Below are 16,414 nucleotides of genomic sequence, written 5' to 3'. Positions count from 1 at the left end.
CTCCCTGAGAGGTATCCACAGATAAACTCAGTCCCTGGTGCTTACTTCCCTTGCAGTGTTCACCTCAGAATTTCCTCAGTCAGGGCTGGGACTGTTAAGGATTTTTTTAAAGGTCAGCCTGCTGGCAAAAAGCACGCTCTCTCCCCAACACGCTTTCTGTGGGCCCTTCCCTCCCTCAACCACTTCCTGTGCTCTTTTTTCCTTTTAAGAAAGATGAATGGATTTGGTTCATATTAAATCAATAAACAAAATAGGTTGTACTTTTACATCTCACTAAAGAATGCATTTAATTTCAAGCTACTAATACTGCTTTCACAGAGCAAACATGCCTGCCTGTCAGCCTAGGCAAACTTATTGTAGTATTTAAAACCTGTTTCTAGATGGAAGTACTCAACATAGTTAAAACTACTGCATTTGGTTGTAAAATATATAAAAAAGCCCAGAAAACATGTTTGAACAGATATTTAACCTGTTCCCAACAAAAGTCTTAGACCTGAATTCTTGCTGAGAAAGTTAAACATTTTTCTGTGAACTTCACTAGCACTCTTTGAAGACTTACCTTATAAAAAAAGTACTGTACAAGGGTTGCTATTCTAATATAGTAAAAGTGCCCGTGAACAAAAAGCAACTTGGAGAGGAATTTAAACCGTGCTATTGCATAGTCACTGTTTCTTACAGCTTGTCTTCCTTCCTTGCCCATGATTCCTGTAATATTTGGGAAACAAAACAGAAAACAGATTAAACGTTATGAAAATTAAAGTTAAAAAAACCCAAACAACACACACCTGAAGCTACAGCTCTGCCTACCTGCACTTCAATGCACTTCCAAAAGAAGGCATTATTCCTGACACAACTAAGGGAAACTGCTCATTTGATGCTGGTTTAATTAAAAACCAACCAACCAAACAAAACCCCACTATTTCCGTAAACTATACTTAAGATTTTTATGGCAAGACCTAGGAATAACAACACTCATACAAAACCAAGATTCCCAAATCAAGCAAATCATTATCAATCCATCATCAATTTACTTAGTGTGCTTTACTTCAGAGAGGTTTTTCTTACACTACTTTCTGGAAATAATATATAACCTATACTCAACAGCAGAATTAAAGAAATGCAGTTCTTACAGTATCAGTTTACTTAATCTGATGGGCTGACAATGTTTGTCACAGCTGAACACAAAATCATTTCTAAAAAATATTATTAAGATGAGGATAAGCATACACACAGAACACAAAATGCTCTTTTACAGAAGAAAAGTGGCCCAGAATTCCTGAAAACAAGACACTTAAAGTGCTAGTTGCTTTTGAAAAAAAATAGTCTGATGGTCCTGTCAACCTCAGTGGCAAAGACTTGCTAGTTCTGACCAGCGTACATGTAATGTCTAATATGTTACAAATTACAATAAAAACTTGGATAATTTTATTTTTAATAAGCTTCAGTTAGTTGACAAACTCGCTGTAGAATAAAGCTTCATTTGCTATTGGCCTGTAACCTTCTCAAGCAGGCTACTCCCATGGTCTTAAAAATCATGGACACATGATTTACGTGATAAACATTACATACACCTTTTTAATCACAAAGTGTGACAGACAGAATATGTTGATGTATCAATACCTTACAGAAGAACCTTCAACATTTACTATTCTAATAAACACCATCCAAAGTCAGTAAAGGAAATACAAAACCATTACGTGATGGGTACCAATTCAGTTATACGTATGTTTTGTTTTGTACTCAGTTATAAAACACAGCAAGAAAAAAATGTTTAAAGAAGGTCCTGGCTAGATAACAGAAAACAATATAAACAGAGAAAAATACCAAGCTTAGCTGAAAATCAGTAACAGTCTCTCAAGAGATACAATGAAAGCCTTCTCCTCAAAGACAAACTAGACACAGATGGCATTTCTACAGTGACACAGACATGGTGCAAACACTGGCGGTTTAGTGCAAAGAAAGGTTTAAAGGTCAAGTTTACACAGGAACTCAGAACCTGACAATGTCTGAAGTTAGAGATAGCCACTTCCAATATATGAAGCAGAGTACTGCTGAGATTCTACTTACAGAAAATCTTTGCTGTTCTTAAGGCATCATTAAGCAGGACCTCTGATTATTGGTAGACTACACAATAAACCTGAGACTTCTAAAAGCAGACAGCCTTAAATGTTAAATTTCACTAAAATTCTGCTACAACAGATGACTCAGATTAACACCCTGTCATTCACAGGTGCAAAACCACTAGAAGCTTAGCTGTTTATAAACACTGTTCATGACCAAATCCTCTACTAAAATTTGCATTTTATTTGTCTTTATTTCCTCTGACAAAAGAAAGTTACCTATGCCAACATGTGCTTCTTGTATCATGCTCACATCATTAGCACCATCACCGATCGCTAACGTTATAGGTTTCTCTGGAGATGTTTTTAACAGTCGCACTACCTGGAAAAAAAACAAGGGCAGAAATTTTTCAGACTAGAGAGATAGTCTACTTACAAACCATGCCACTAATTTCCAAGTATCTTTCTTAGTTACCTACCTGTAAATATAATTAGTATGTTTTATGAATGTGGATGCCTGGGTAAAAAACATCTTTGGCCTATCACATGAGCAAATTCATTGCTCCTTTAGAAAAGCTGCTCGCTTTGGGGCACAAGCCTTATTTAAATGTTATGCCTGCCTTGAGCTTCTTTTGTTGTTCTTATTTAGATGGTCTTCTACAACTCTAAATTCGGTGCTTTCTCAGACAGAATAGTGAAGTAAAAGTTAGAACTGAAAATTTACTTAGTAAGTAATCCAGATTTAATGCCCCTTACTAGATACGCCCAGATTCTTCACACCTTCAACTAACGGAACTAATCAGTATAAAAGAAGAATCTGAAAAAAATGATGTTATTAGCTCAAAGATCAATACATGCTGTTACTGAGGAAAATAGTTTCTTTTTAAAGCAACTTCATTATCACCAATGGGTATTCTCAGCTGGGAAAGTCACAGAAGAAGACATGACTGAAAAGAGGAAAAAAATTGTTTACATACAAGGCTCTAAAATACTCAAAAGACCAGCAGCGATATCCTGTTCTTCGCAGAAACTAAACAGATCTTTAAGGTAAGTGCCAACAATATTCTAAATAGAGAGGAGTTAGATGAGGCTTTTGGTTAAGGAGATTTAGTAATTCATAGAGCCTTAACTAAACTTAGAAGCTTCACTAATTCAGTTGTAAATGGGCTGCAGAGGTAGAGGTGTAAATGCAGATCCAGAAGGCTTTCTAAAAACAAAACATATTTATCTATGAAAAAATACTGCATTTTCCCCCGAAGTTCCAGAAAACCCAAAGCAGAAATATCAACAGAGCAACAACTGCATGAGGTAAGCAGACACAAACAACTGTATTCCAGTGACTGAGTTCCAGTTGGCAGTGTCAGTGCATTGACTTATAGGAGTGGTAACTCCCTTCACACAAGGCATACAACAGTGATGAAATCCACAGTCCAGAGAAGTCCACCTGATTGTGGGAATACATTCCTGAATTGCAGGTATTAACAGTCAAGTTCAAAGGTTCCCCATTCCTAAGGGGTAATTATTTCAGGTACATTTCACATTAGATCGTAGTAAGCAGCCTTAAAGAGGTAGCAAGGCTGCAGTATGTCCCTCAGATCAGTCCTCATGAGATACCGAAGACTGTGGTTGGTAATTTAGACAAACATCTACACTAAAAGGTCCAGACAAATCCTCTGGCAAATTTTAACAGCAGCAATCAGCAGCAGCTCTGAATGGCTAACATGAAAGATCTTTTAAAAGGTTTCCAAGCCATAAAATATACAAAAATAAGTAGTAAGACCATTAGCCATATATTAACAAGCATTAAAATTAAGGGAAAAGATGCAGGAAATATTAAACTGAGTTCCAGCTTAACCTTGGAATAAAATTCACAAAAAGGATGCCTACAGCAGAAAATCAAATGCAAGGCTACACTAAACTGCCATACACTTCCTTCCCCACCCTTCCCTCCCATGTTGTATGGCATTTGTCTCGGTGATTTATACACTTCAGCGTTTAAAATTAAAAAGTCACTGCCATCAAAATTAGGTTTTACTGTACTTCATGACAAAACACAGGAAATAATGGAGATTATCTGCTCAACAGGGTAAGAATTAAGAAAAGCATTATTGTCTGCTATTTGCCAAATTTGGCAGTACAAAACACATTATAAATCAAGTTAAATGACAAAATAAGAACAAGGACATAACATAGGGAATTTACACCTTAAAGAGAGTAAAGTGGACACATCCAACAAATTGTTTCTCTCACAGTAGTTACAAACAACTTCCTTTTAACATTTTATTGAAACTAATATTATACCAACTTTTATATACGGCTGAACAATTTTATAATGAAGTCATTCTAAAGATGGCATTAGAAGTCTGGCTAAATGTTGGAAGCAGGAAGAATGACGTCGAAACAGGTCACTCATGCTATAATAAAACAGCCTGCCCTCTTTTGCACATCTAGTACCTCACATAAGGGTTTCCTAGTGCTTTAAGGCAAAAAAGAGGTCTTTTTTCCTTTTCTTTTTGACAAGGTATAAAAATAAGAGTGGGCAGTGTCCTTTCAGAGGTTTAATACTGCTGGAAATAGATGCAAGAAGCCTTTAAACTATATAGATAAGCTGAAAGTATAATCAAAAAATACTCCAAAAGAGGTATACAATTAAATATTTGTAAAAAAAAAAAAAAAAGAGAAGCATAAAATGAAGAGATAAAATTTCAAAAGGAAAGAATAAATATTATATATAGCACTTCAGAGCTTAGCTTTCTAGAGTAAAAAGAGAAAAATAATCACAAAATCTGAATTTTATCTGACCTGTGAGTCAAATTAAGTACATGTGAAAGAAAAATGGTCTTAAAAGAGAGCACTGAGGCAAACCTCCCCTGGAGACCCCTGGGCCTCAGCTTCAATTCCCTTCTACTTCCTCTGCAAACTTAGGTATTTTTTAAATCTTTAGAGAAGCACATTGTTTCCCTACAGCTTCGTGAATTTTCAATTTAGCTTTTTTGTTTGGAGAAGTGATGGAACAGGCAATGCAAAGGTATGCAGGTGATCAGGATAGCTACTGCCTTACAGAACGCTCATCAAGAGGCTGCTTAAAGATTAGCCTTTTTCTTGCTCGGTGGCAGTATCTTGACTTCTCCCTCCACTTGCAAATCTTCACAAACGCATGTAGAAACTTCTGAGCAAACTACTGCAGATCAACTGAATTTAACAAGGATTCAAAAGTCACACAAAAGGTCAGGCAAACAAAGCGAACAGTTCCAGAAATCCTTGCCTCCTCAAAGCATGATAAAAACACAAGAGAATCCTGATTACATTCTCACTTACCTTTGCTTTCTGAAGGGGTGCCATGCGACAGCACAACACTGCAGAACAGTTTTTGCAAACCTCCATGAACAGTTTTTCATGTTCCCTGAGTGCAAGAGAGAGGCTGGTCCCATCCACAACCAGTCCATGCTGGATAACATGGTCTTCCTTTATTCTATTCAGGGACAAAAATGTTGGCTTTGTATTGGTGTGATGAAAAAATTTCAATTTTGCTATGAACTATGTGGTTGCCCATACAATAAACAAAGTAGTTAGCCTGTTAGACAGACTGCTTCTTCATGTCTGTTACTATATTAATAAATACATTTTTTAAAAAGGCAACTTCATGTGTCTGGCACATACATCAAAGAGATGGTCATAAAATTTGAAAATAAAAGAAAACCAAGCTAAGATCATCACTGAGATAATGACATCTCAGGTATTTTACCTCTTGGCTAGCTGCCTCAGTTGTTCTGCACATGTACTGTCTGACTTGTGTTGCACAAGCTCAAGGATGTTCATGGTTCTATGAAAGTGTCCACATGACAGACTGACACTAACAGCCGTTTCGTGCTTATCTCCAGTGAGTACCCACACTTTGATACCAGCCAACCTGAGTGCTTCTATAGTTTCTTGGACTTTCTCCTGCAGTCTAGAAACAAGAAAAATCTTAAATAACTGGTCAAACACTTTACAAAAAAAGAGCTCACACTGTAACTCCATGTTACTCTTGTAACCCCACTATCATCATGATTTAAGACTGCATGTATTTTCAGAGAATTTTAAGTCTGGCACACGACATTCTGTTACCACCAATAAAACGAAGGCCTTGATGAAACAAAACACTGAACTTCAATCCTATTAAGTCATCAAAAATTTGTAATAAGCATATCAATTTAAATTAGGCATCGTTGCTGCATTTCAGAAGCTTTAAAACAGTCCACAACAATGACTATCTAGTGTGGTGCTTGAAAAGCTTCTAAGTGCTCCATCTGTACACTCCAGTGTACAATACATCCTCTGACTTACAGAATACACACTACACAAGCAGAATGCTTTGTGAAGTAGGTATGTATAGAAGTTTTCCCAAGGAATTAGCCATTACCCTCAATATTTACTGCAATTATTCCATTTCACATACATTAAATCTCTCCTGATGAAGCACACTGTATGTCATCGCTATTAAGCCAAAATCATGTGGTACAACATGTGTTTTGAATGCTCCTCAATCCAAAGAGTGGTAAACATACTAAACAAAAATGGCACAGAACTTCTGGTTGTGACAGGAGAGTTTTTCATGGCACACATCATATTTCAGTTATAAATCCTAAACTCGCTATGTTTTTGAGTGTAGTTAGCAGAAACTCCATTGCATACTTGTCTTCTACTCCTGTAGCCCCAAGTAATTCCAGATCCCTTTCTATGAAGTTGAATACATCTGCTAATCTTTCTTCCCGCTGTTGTAAGGCAGTCCTGGCCTCATGAAGGCGTTTGCCAATTTCTTGATACTCCTCAGGTGTGAATCTTCTGTAGGCTATGCACAAAGTTCTTAGTCCTTTCTGTGAGAAAATAAAAGACTACATTCAGAGTAGACAAGATTCTGATCTAACAAGAAGGTGTCACCTGCAATTTGCTCACTTCAAGTCACAGAATTTGTACTGGAAGAATTTTCTTCCAATCAGCTGGGCAAGCATATACGCTTACCAAAGCAAATTCATCCACATGTATCCTTGTTTTGTCTATTTCTCCACTCTTACTACGTGGAAGAACGGAAGATTCTGCTCCCTTTGTGAATAAAAGCTTTTCCCCTAAAAAGTAAAATAGAACAGAAATTAAGAATACATATGATTTAAGAAGTTCTCAACTGCAGCTTGTGCAACTTCTAATCACTTACCTGAGGGGCTCTCTACAATGACACTCATTCGTCTGCGATTTGAATCAAACTCCAAAACATGAAGCAATTTATACCTGTATTTCGTGTTTTAATAGAAAGGGGAAAAAAAACATTTTTAGAAATACATTTCCAAAGAAAATTACTTATAAACATACTCTTACCCCACAGAGCTTTCCTCGAAGTGTCATTTTTATATAGAAACTCTAAAAGTAATGCTACCACTGTTAAGCAACAATCACTCCTACCGGTGTTTGTGCAATTGATTGCTTTTCATCACTTTACATATACTTAATTCCATCCTGTAAGAATAAAAGGTTCTTCTACCGATAGGAAGCTTTCTGAACATTAGTTTTGCATATGGAGATTACAATCAGCTCTTACCTATTCCTTTATCCTTCTATCATTACTTCAAGCGTTAATTTGAAAACTACATTTTGTTTCTAACACTTATAAACAATCTACACAGTCAAAAAAGAGTGTAAGTTCCCTGATAACTGGACTATTTTTTGTTATGTTACCACTAGTTTAGAAAATTCATTTTAGACATTGAGGTTTAAAGTACTGCCAACTGACACAGATCAAATCGATAAAAGGTGTTATGACATACCGCAGATATACAGTTATCAAGAATATTTCTACTCATTTTGGGAAAAGTTTAAAATATGTAATTAGATTATGCATACATGAGACTGATTCTGGGAACTTCTAGAGCTGAAAGCACAATGATTCTGGGAACATCTAGAGCTGAAAGCACAACCTGTAAGAGCTGAATAAGCAATCCAGTTTTCCAACTCTACTACAGTCTCAACCTTTGAGAAGCAGGCAAAGATACAAACTGTATTAATACACACCTATAGGTATTATCTCTATACAGATATATATCTGTATACAGAGTGACTGACACGAAATTCTTGTATCTCAGTTTCGATTGGTAAGGAAGATGCAAGCTTTCTTGAAGACATCAAGAAAAAGCATTAAAAAGAGCATGCTGTGGAAAGGCAAGGTTTTCTTATGACCAGAGAGGATTAAGAGAAGATCACTACCGTTCTGTCCTTCAAAAGAAACAAGGACTAAAACCAAATACCTTTCTGGTTTTCCGAGACTTTTTACTTCCATACTGTCCCCACTAGTTCCAGTAAATACTACTCCAACCCTAAAAGGAAAAGAAAATGTATGTCTAATCATCACTTCAGACATAATGCCTATTGATTGGGGGGTGGGGGGGAAGGAGACAAGAGGCTCTGCTCTCTTTCTAGAGAAAATGAAGAATGCCCACTTTCTACAATATTTTAATAGCAACATACTCTGTCCACTATAATTTCTCAAGGATTTCCATAAATATTTTAAATCATCACTTTATAATAATGTCGAGGTTTTTGTGTATTTTATTTTTATATGTTCATAGTAAACTGACAGTGACAGGCCCTGGGCTTTACAATCTGTCTGAGCGATTTTTAAGGTTGCTTTCACCATGAATTGCCTGCCCTAGTAGGCAATTTCTACATTAGATAGTTTTTGCAGCACAGCTCACCGGCTTGCAGCTTCAACTAAAGCTTTCTCATCTGGTGAAGAAGCATAATACTCCAATGGGGATGTTACTCCACTGGCATGCCAGGGACCATCAGCACCATCTGTTTGATCTGCATTGATCTGCACTGTATGACAAAGACAAACTGCTTTCAAGAAGAGTTCTTCCTCTTTCATCTGTAAGAAAGAAAAAACTTTATTTGTAACATTTACATATCAACCAAGTTTTGAACATACTTAATACAAATATGTTTTTACTTTAAAATCTTTAAAAAGTATTACATGTTAAATAATCATCTCAACACGTTTAATAAATCTTCTTTGTTCAGTAACACTTAATAGCTTCAAACTATTCAGAAACTGTAATTTAAAAAAAAAGTTAACGTTCATTTCTCTGAAATAAAACATTTTCTATCTAGGATGCCTAATAGGGGGAAGTCTTACCAAACTGTGCCTAATTCCATCTGGAGAATCTTCAGAAAACCCCTCTGGAGTTAATTTACCATTGACTTCTTGGTACTTTACGCCATTAATGGAGCACTCCCGAAACTGCATCTCATTTTCAGTTAATGTACCAGTTTTGTCTGTAAACACATACTCTACCTTTTGTAAAATAAAACAAAAAAGAGACTTGGAGTTACATGTATTTGTTAGGAAAAAAAAAAAAAAAACCACCAAAACCAAAATAATCTCCACTCACACTCTCCTCTGTACACCTCTTTTTGATCACATAAAAATTTTAGTTTCTACCATCAGATATTTATACCTTATTTTTAATTTAATCAGAAAGCAAAGTGCAACCAATAAAAACTCTGCAGTAATGAATTTTAATATTAAAAAAGTCAAAAATAGAATGTAAAAAAAGGAAACAATGTATTTTTTACTCTACCTGTCCCAATTCTTCATTGAGATCTGAAGTATTTACTTGTGCTCTCTGGTTTGTTTCCTTGTGATAGAGGTCAAGATCCCAGCCAATAAAAAAAGATCCAAGAAATTTCTGCATCTCAACAGTCACGTAAAGTGAAATAGGTATTATAAAATTGTAAAGTACCAGAAAAGCAAGAAAATCTGAAATAAATCTCAGAATCTACAAGAGAAAAAGAGAAAATGTAAAGATTACTGTAGTGAACAGGTGAAACATGGTTACTTAGTTATGTTTCAATACGCATGAAAAATGCCAAATTGACAGAGCCGGAGGAGACCAAGTCCCACATACGCATGAGACAGGCAACACACAAAGTGACAATGCGGGTATTTCCGGGTTGCCCCAGTAATGCGCCTTCAGACTGATGCAAAAAGACTGCCTTAAGCTATGACTGGATGTTTCAATTCTCAAGTTCATTAATTTTTGTCCTTTCTACTGAATCTGTCAGGAGGGCTGCCAATTAACTGTCATGGTGATTCTATTTTCAAACAGGTCTCTTGAAAGAGTTGGGTCTGGAAAAACTAACGTGTTCCCCATGCCATCAACCAGCACCATTCACAGGCTTTTCTAAGGAACCATAAATGGTGAAGGCAAACAACTGGTATTCCATGTTGTCAGAGGAATCTGCAAGTATTCTGTATTGGTTTAGGACAGCAGAGCGACAAGAGGGTTTCAGTCTACTGGCATTCCCAAGTGACACGGGTGATCCAGACTACATGACAAGAAAGAGACTGTGTGGATTTCAATGGCACAGACTTCTTTTACGCCTCTTCAAATCACTGTTCAACACATACATTTCAGGTAAACAGCTATGTAATAGGATAGAAATTTCTCTTTATTAGGTATGACAATTTTAACTAATTCTGAAATGCAACATTACAGTCCCTTTGAAGTCTCTTTTTCCTTTGTACAACAAACTCATTATCTAAATTGTACTTTGGGAAGACTCTTACCAACACCTGATTATTGAGCAAGGGAGATTAGAGATGAGAAAAACTGGGACATCTCTTTCAACATTACCAGATATTGGTATAAGAGAACCTTTTGAAGAAAGGGAGTACAAAAGCAGTCAACAGTTTACAAAGCTAAACAATGTCTGTTCTTCCTAATTAGGGAGCGTTGCTATAATTACTTAAAAGTCAGTACCAATAACTAAGGTGTCTAACAAAACTCAGGAAGTTCTGTGCCTTAAAACACGTTCCAAACTAAACCAGAAAAAATAGATGAAGACTGAGAGCAGTAATTCACATAAGAGAAGATATACTGAGAAGACGTGACAATTACTAAGGTTAGAGAGTTTCTTCAAGTCTGTCTATTAAATAACAATCTGCAGAACACAGGACAGATGAACAGAGAAAGCACTCCAAATAAGGATGTCAGCATATCGAGAAATGCAAAGCAGATTGTGCAAGTAAACAAAGAACAGAGAAAAACAAAGACGTCATAGAAGGAGAGTCACATGCAGAAACACAGATGGCTCTGTATGTTCCTGAAGGCAAAGGTAAAGGAATAGAAAGATTGAGTAAATACTTATTTCAATTCTATTCAGAATGGAAAAGGCTCCACAGGCTAGTCTAAGTTACATAGCAACTACTTCAAATTAAGAGAAGCCAACAATTTACTTGACTGACCACTTCAAGCAGTTGAAAGTGCATTAAGTGGGTGCAGGTACTAAAAATAAGTCATTAAACAATTTGAGAACTTTACTAAATTTAGTACTTTTCAACAGTGACGCTTTTAGATAAGATTATTTTAGAATACGTTGAAGTTTTTGGTAATTGTAGTGATAACCTGAATTAGTAATTTTAAATAGAACACAGCATTGAGATATTTTTCCAGTTTAAGCACAAAAACACTTCGCATGACAAGGTTCTGAGAAAGCTGCATGTTCTACAGAAGTGCCAGTAAACTCTTAACTCTCCTTGAATCAAAGACATTCTCGAATTACTTTTTTCCTTCCTGAACCACTATGTACTGGCCGGAAATTTCACTCTATTTGTGAAGCAGAACAGAACTCTCCTGACTCAGGATTTGGAACTTTTTGCACACATGGCACCTTGGTGAGCACATTCAAGTCTCAAGCCTCTGGAAGATAGGGAGGGTGTGGGGGGCTGTGGGTGTTAAACATTTGACACCACACCACATGTGGCAACTGGATTTCCAATTCTTCTGTGCTTTGAAAATCCCCTCTACATCGTAGAAATCAGCTCCAGCCATTCCTGAACTGCTTTGGAAGAAGCAGAATTACTTGTACAGAAATCAAAAATTAGAACACAGAAAAATAGAGAATGATTTAAAAAAAGAGACTACTTGGAACTGCAGACTTAAGGAACACTTTGAAATATCCCTCCAATCTCTAGAGAAAGTTGAGAAGGCAAGCAGGATCTTGAGCAAAATTACAGCCCTACAAAATTGTGTGAACAATTTTAAACATCACAGAATGTCCAATGGGCCTGAACTGTGAAATCACTGCAATGGAACGTGCACAAGAACAGCCATCCTCCTTCTCTTTTCATTTAAGGAATGACAAAAGACACCCAAACCAACAGTAACTATAATAAGAACATAGAACATGAGGAACATGTCCTAACAAAACCCAAAATTTTCAAACAGCTTACTCTCTTCATAAAGGGAGAAAAAAGTCCAACCAGTAACAGGTAAGATATTTCTACAAAGGGTGAGGCTACGTAGGACTAACCCTCTCAAAAATACTGAGATAACAGCACACAGACTTGCAAGTGGATCATGTAGTAGTTACACCTATATTCAAGAATAGAGACATAATAAATATCACATTCAGTACACAGTGGTTGAGGGTTCCTCACATACACAACTGCATAGAACTACATTACCTTACTGCTGTTTCTTTCATGCTCGGTCTTTTCATTATACCAAGGCTCATCCCATTTTTCTTCAGCTTGCCATGCATACTTTAAAATAGTGCTCAGAATGGCTTCAAATAGGAGGATTATTAGATAAATAATCAAAAAGGAATTCATGGACCTACAGAGGCAAAAAAAAGGCAACTTCAGTTTATTTTAAGTAGTCTGCTGATACACTGGTTACATGAATTGATCAAAAACTTATCGGACAATTTTTTTTTCAATGTATCCCATGTTTGATATGGATATGAAGTTTCTATGTGACAAGCAAGCAACAGAAGTGAAAAGAAATCCTACATCTGACTAAGATATACTCTACACATAGCAATATGAAGACTAGATTAAGGTGCAAGAATACCCAACAGCTGGCTTGTGTCACACCTGTTGTCCAAGATTTTGGGGGCTGACTTACCCTTTTCTTCTTCCCTGAGTATCTAGCAAGGCTGTGAAGGCAGTACAAGCAACCACAGTGGAAATCCAAGGCTGCACCTTTTTCTTAAGTTAGAAGAGCACTACCATGTGCATCTGATTATTTAACTCAGGCCACAATATACCAGGATATAGCTGAACTTTTCCTGTGCACTCTACAGTTCTGCTTGCATCTGGCTATAGAAGAATAATCAATCCCATGTTTGCAAAAGAATGCTGGGAGGCTACCTCAGATTTTTAGTAACTGGAATAAAAGCAACATATCAGAATTTCTTTTCCATTAAAAATAATTCATGAGGTTCAATATACAAATCTCTATTATAGTAGCATCTATCCTGTAACTATGAGCAAAGATTTTTAAAACTGAGCCTGCAACTTGTGCTAGAAACAAGATTCACTGCAAAACATATCTGGATAGGCTATATCCTTTAGACTGTGTGAAACAAAGCTATTGTCCATTCTATCAAATACTACAATTCAGGATAAGATTTGTAAGCAATTAAGACTTCATTTCAATCTGTCCTCTTTAAAGGCGTGATGCAGTTTTTCAGTAGAAGATGCAGAGAACAGCAGAGGCTGGAACTGTTGTGAAAATTATCTCTGACCATCTGGTTCAAGCAGTATTTCACCTATCATTAAATGATCTCCACATCTCAAAAACAAACCTCCCAAACTAACTTTTTCTGCTTTAGTCCTTTTTAAGCTCGGGTATTTCAGCTTTGTACACCACAGAAAGAATAAATAAAGGATGAAAAAGGATGAAACACCAAAAAAATGGATCTTGTCTTCATAGCTTCCTACTGAAGGCAAAGGAATTGCACTCTCTTCCCTTGTCTACAACCCAATAACGAGATCATGAGGGTTTTAAAGTTACCAAGGAAAAACTAAGTTAAAACTCTACAAATAAGAAAGATATTAGAAAATAAACATACTTTTCTACTGCTGACCGTTTCTGAGATTTACTCTTGTAATTTAATGCCATCTTTGTCTCCATACCTGTATACACTGCAACACCTGGGAACGAAGGGGAGAGGGGGAGAAAAAGTTATACTTTATTTTCTGCATATATACAATTTGCAGAATTTTTCATTTTAAGAGACAGGTGATATTAGTTTTGTGTTTACCTCAGTACAATGGTGAGACAGCATTTTGTATTTGCAATACTCTGCTACAGTAAAACAGTACTACTGAAGTAATTTTAACACCTACTAAAACACTGTTCATTATTATGACTGTACTGCACTTCAGTATGTATTTTATGGAAATCAGAATGGTAAATCTCAGGAGAAAGTCTTAAACAATGGGTAACAGTAACAACAGTCATTTATTCATTGAAGTTAAGCTATTCCTTTGTCAAACCACTTCAAATATTTTCACAGAGAGGAGCTGGAACTTTATATCCTTAGAGATTATCATTACTTTCATCTATAATCATATCCCCTCAGGTAACAGTCAGTGAGATTATTACAATTTCTTCAGTGTAAGTAGAATTAAACCACAGTTCATCAACATGTTTTAAGAAAATAATACTCTTTAAATATTTAGATGTCTACAAACCAAATATTTCTTTAGTGTTTTTTAATCTTGCTCCTCGAAGTAAGAGACTTTCAGGTCCAAGAGGTCTAAAAAGAAACAGACATATCAGCATTTAAAAATTAGTTGTTCTATATTCTATAGGACTAGTGAAATCCAGTTTCCTATGCCAAGTTGTCCTATACCCCCTATGAATTCCCACCACAACCACCCCAACTCCACTTTCATTTAGGTCCATCTTTGATCCTCTCACCCCTTGTACCACGCCTCACCTACACATCTCCAGAGCTCCCAGTTGCCTTTCATGCCTCCCTTGGTCACTGCCACAGTCTCCCAACCCTGTTCAATATTCCATAATTAGTGATTGAGCTAAATATACCAAATGGCTGCTTCAGAAAGACCTGCAAGTTACTTGAGAAGCTAGCAGGCAAAAAAACTTATTGAGCTCAAAGTGCAACAGAAGGGCTATTTTAGGTTTGACTCTTTTCCCTATCTTACTCCTACCCCTCTGTCAAACTGAAATGATCTAGGAAGTTCAAAAGCTAATCATACCAGAGAAACAAAAACAAACAACTAGATGGACACAATGTCACCACAATAGTGCAAGTTCTGTTTCCTAACACAAGACTAAAATTTTATAAGTGTTTTTTCCTCACATCTATCACACCACAATAATACATGAATTTCATAGGCGAAGTTAACCATAAAGAGCGCTGTGAAAATAAAGGTCCAGTTAGAATGAAGGTTGATATAAGGTTAGAGTCGTATGCTCTACTCCAACAGCTGTTATCATCCTTAGAAACTGCCAGCAGGTTTGGTTTGAAATTTAAAAAAAAAAAAAAAAAAAAAGAAAAAAGGTGCATTTACTATTTTGGCAGTGTTTCAAATGAAAGCAGAAACTGAACAACTGCAGTGGCCAGGTGGACATACCGGGTATAAGCAAAGGAATTGAAGATCATATACTAAGTGCTACAGGCATACAAGTCCTTGGGTTTGTCTTTTCCATTAGCTGTACCACCATGATCACTACTATATAAACGAAGTTCTTATATTTGAAGTCCCTTTGAAAGCATATCGTGGAGTTACTCAAAAAAAACCCACCTCAAACTCAAACCCCACCTCCTACAGTTAAGCATTTAACTTAAATGTTACTGCAAACGTGACAGTTACCATCACAAATACTGTGCACACCAATTATACACACAGACTATGACAGGTTCTTTAAATTTCACATACATATGTTAGTATTTTAGGCTAGACTCAAACTTTAACTGAAAAATGGAACTAAAAGGGACTAAATGCCCAAGCATTTAACCTCTTCATATAAGAAAACTAATGTATATTTCTGGATTCAGGTGTTTTTTGCAGTTTGTAAAACCAGTCTGACAAACCCAAAATACAAAACCTCAATCAGTGCAACACAGACTAGACAAGCTTATCTTTGACAGTCAGAAAATACAACTCCACCAGCAGTCAGAACTCACAACTTTTTTTCACACTCCTTTTAAACTGGCTCTGTTATATGTTGTCAACTAGATTATTTTGATAAGATTATCCCAAAGCTGAACATGTCAAGCTTGGCAGTTATGAATTTGGAAAAGCTCTAAGCGAAGTAGCACATAAAGCAACCTTAGAAAACAGCTGAGTGGGTTGGGGGGGTGGGGGGGGCAGGGGGGGGTACATGGCTATGGCATTGGACTTAGAGCCAGGTGATCTGCCTTCTACATTCCCGTACTTCTTGCAAAACCATTGACAAATCATTGATTCACTCTGAACTCCATGTTACTCCTATCTACAACTGACAGATGTTTGCCAGCCTCATAGGAGGCTCTTAGATTGAGTCTTTAAGTTCTTCAGACTGATTCAG

The 16,414-nt window shown here is 36.5% G+C and overlaps 1 protein-coding gene across 15 annotated transcripts in view; it reads right to left on the bottom strand.

Moving 5' to 3' along the window:
• ATP11B (ATPase phospholipid transporting 11B (putative)) overlaps positions 1-16,414 on the bottom strand; it is a 71,500-nt gene that overhangs the window by 27,406 nt on the left and 27,680 nt on the right. For all 15 annotated transcript variants that reach the window (XR_012630123.1, XR_012630124.1, XR_012630122.1 and 12 more), the window contains exons 9-22: positions 14,572-14,636; positions 13,947-14,028; positions 12,556-12,706; positions 9,668-9,865; positions 9,223-9,381; positions 8,783-8,955; positions 8,336-8,404; positions 7,252-7,325; positions 7,062-7,165; positions 6,735-6,916; positions 5,806-6,009; positions 5,379-5,532; positions 2,340-2,442; positions 560-705 (exon numbers count right to left, since the gene is read on the bottom strand). Coding sequence is in view for 12 of the 15 variants with exons in the window: in XM_074878579.1 (XP_074734680.1) it covers positions 560-705; positions 2,340-2,442; positions 5,379-5,532; positions 5,806-6,009; positions 6,735-6,916; positions 7,062-7,165; positions 7,252-7,325; positions 8,336-8,404; positions 8,783-8,955; positions 9,223-9,381; positions 9,668-9,865; positions 12,556-12,706; positions 13,947-14,028; positions 14,572-14,636 (1,864 nt within the window). In the remaining 3 variants the exon portion in view is untranslated. The remainder of the gene's footprint in view (positions 1-559; positions 706-2,339; positions 2,443-5,378; positions 5,533-5,805; positions 6,010-6,734; positions 6,917-7,061; positions 7,166-7,251; positions 7,326-8,335; positions 8,405-8,782; positions 8,956-9,222; positions 9,382-9,667; positions 9,866-12,555; positions 12,707-13,946; positions 14,029-14,571; positions 14,637-16,414) is intronic.

Source organism: Strix uralensis, chromosome 9, assembly GCF_047716275.1.
Source record: "Strix uralensis isolate ZFMK-TIS-50842 chromosome 9, bStrUra1, whole genome shotgun sequence".
Taxonomy (NCBI): domain Eukaryota; kingdom Metazoa; phylum Chordata; class Aves; order Strigiformes; family Strigidae; genus Strix; species Strix uralensis.
This window is presented reverse-complemented; position numbering and strand designations above follow the sequence as displayed.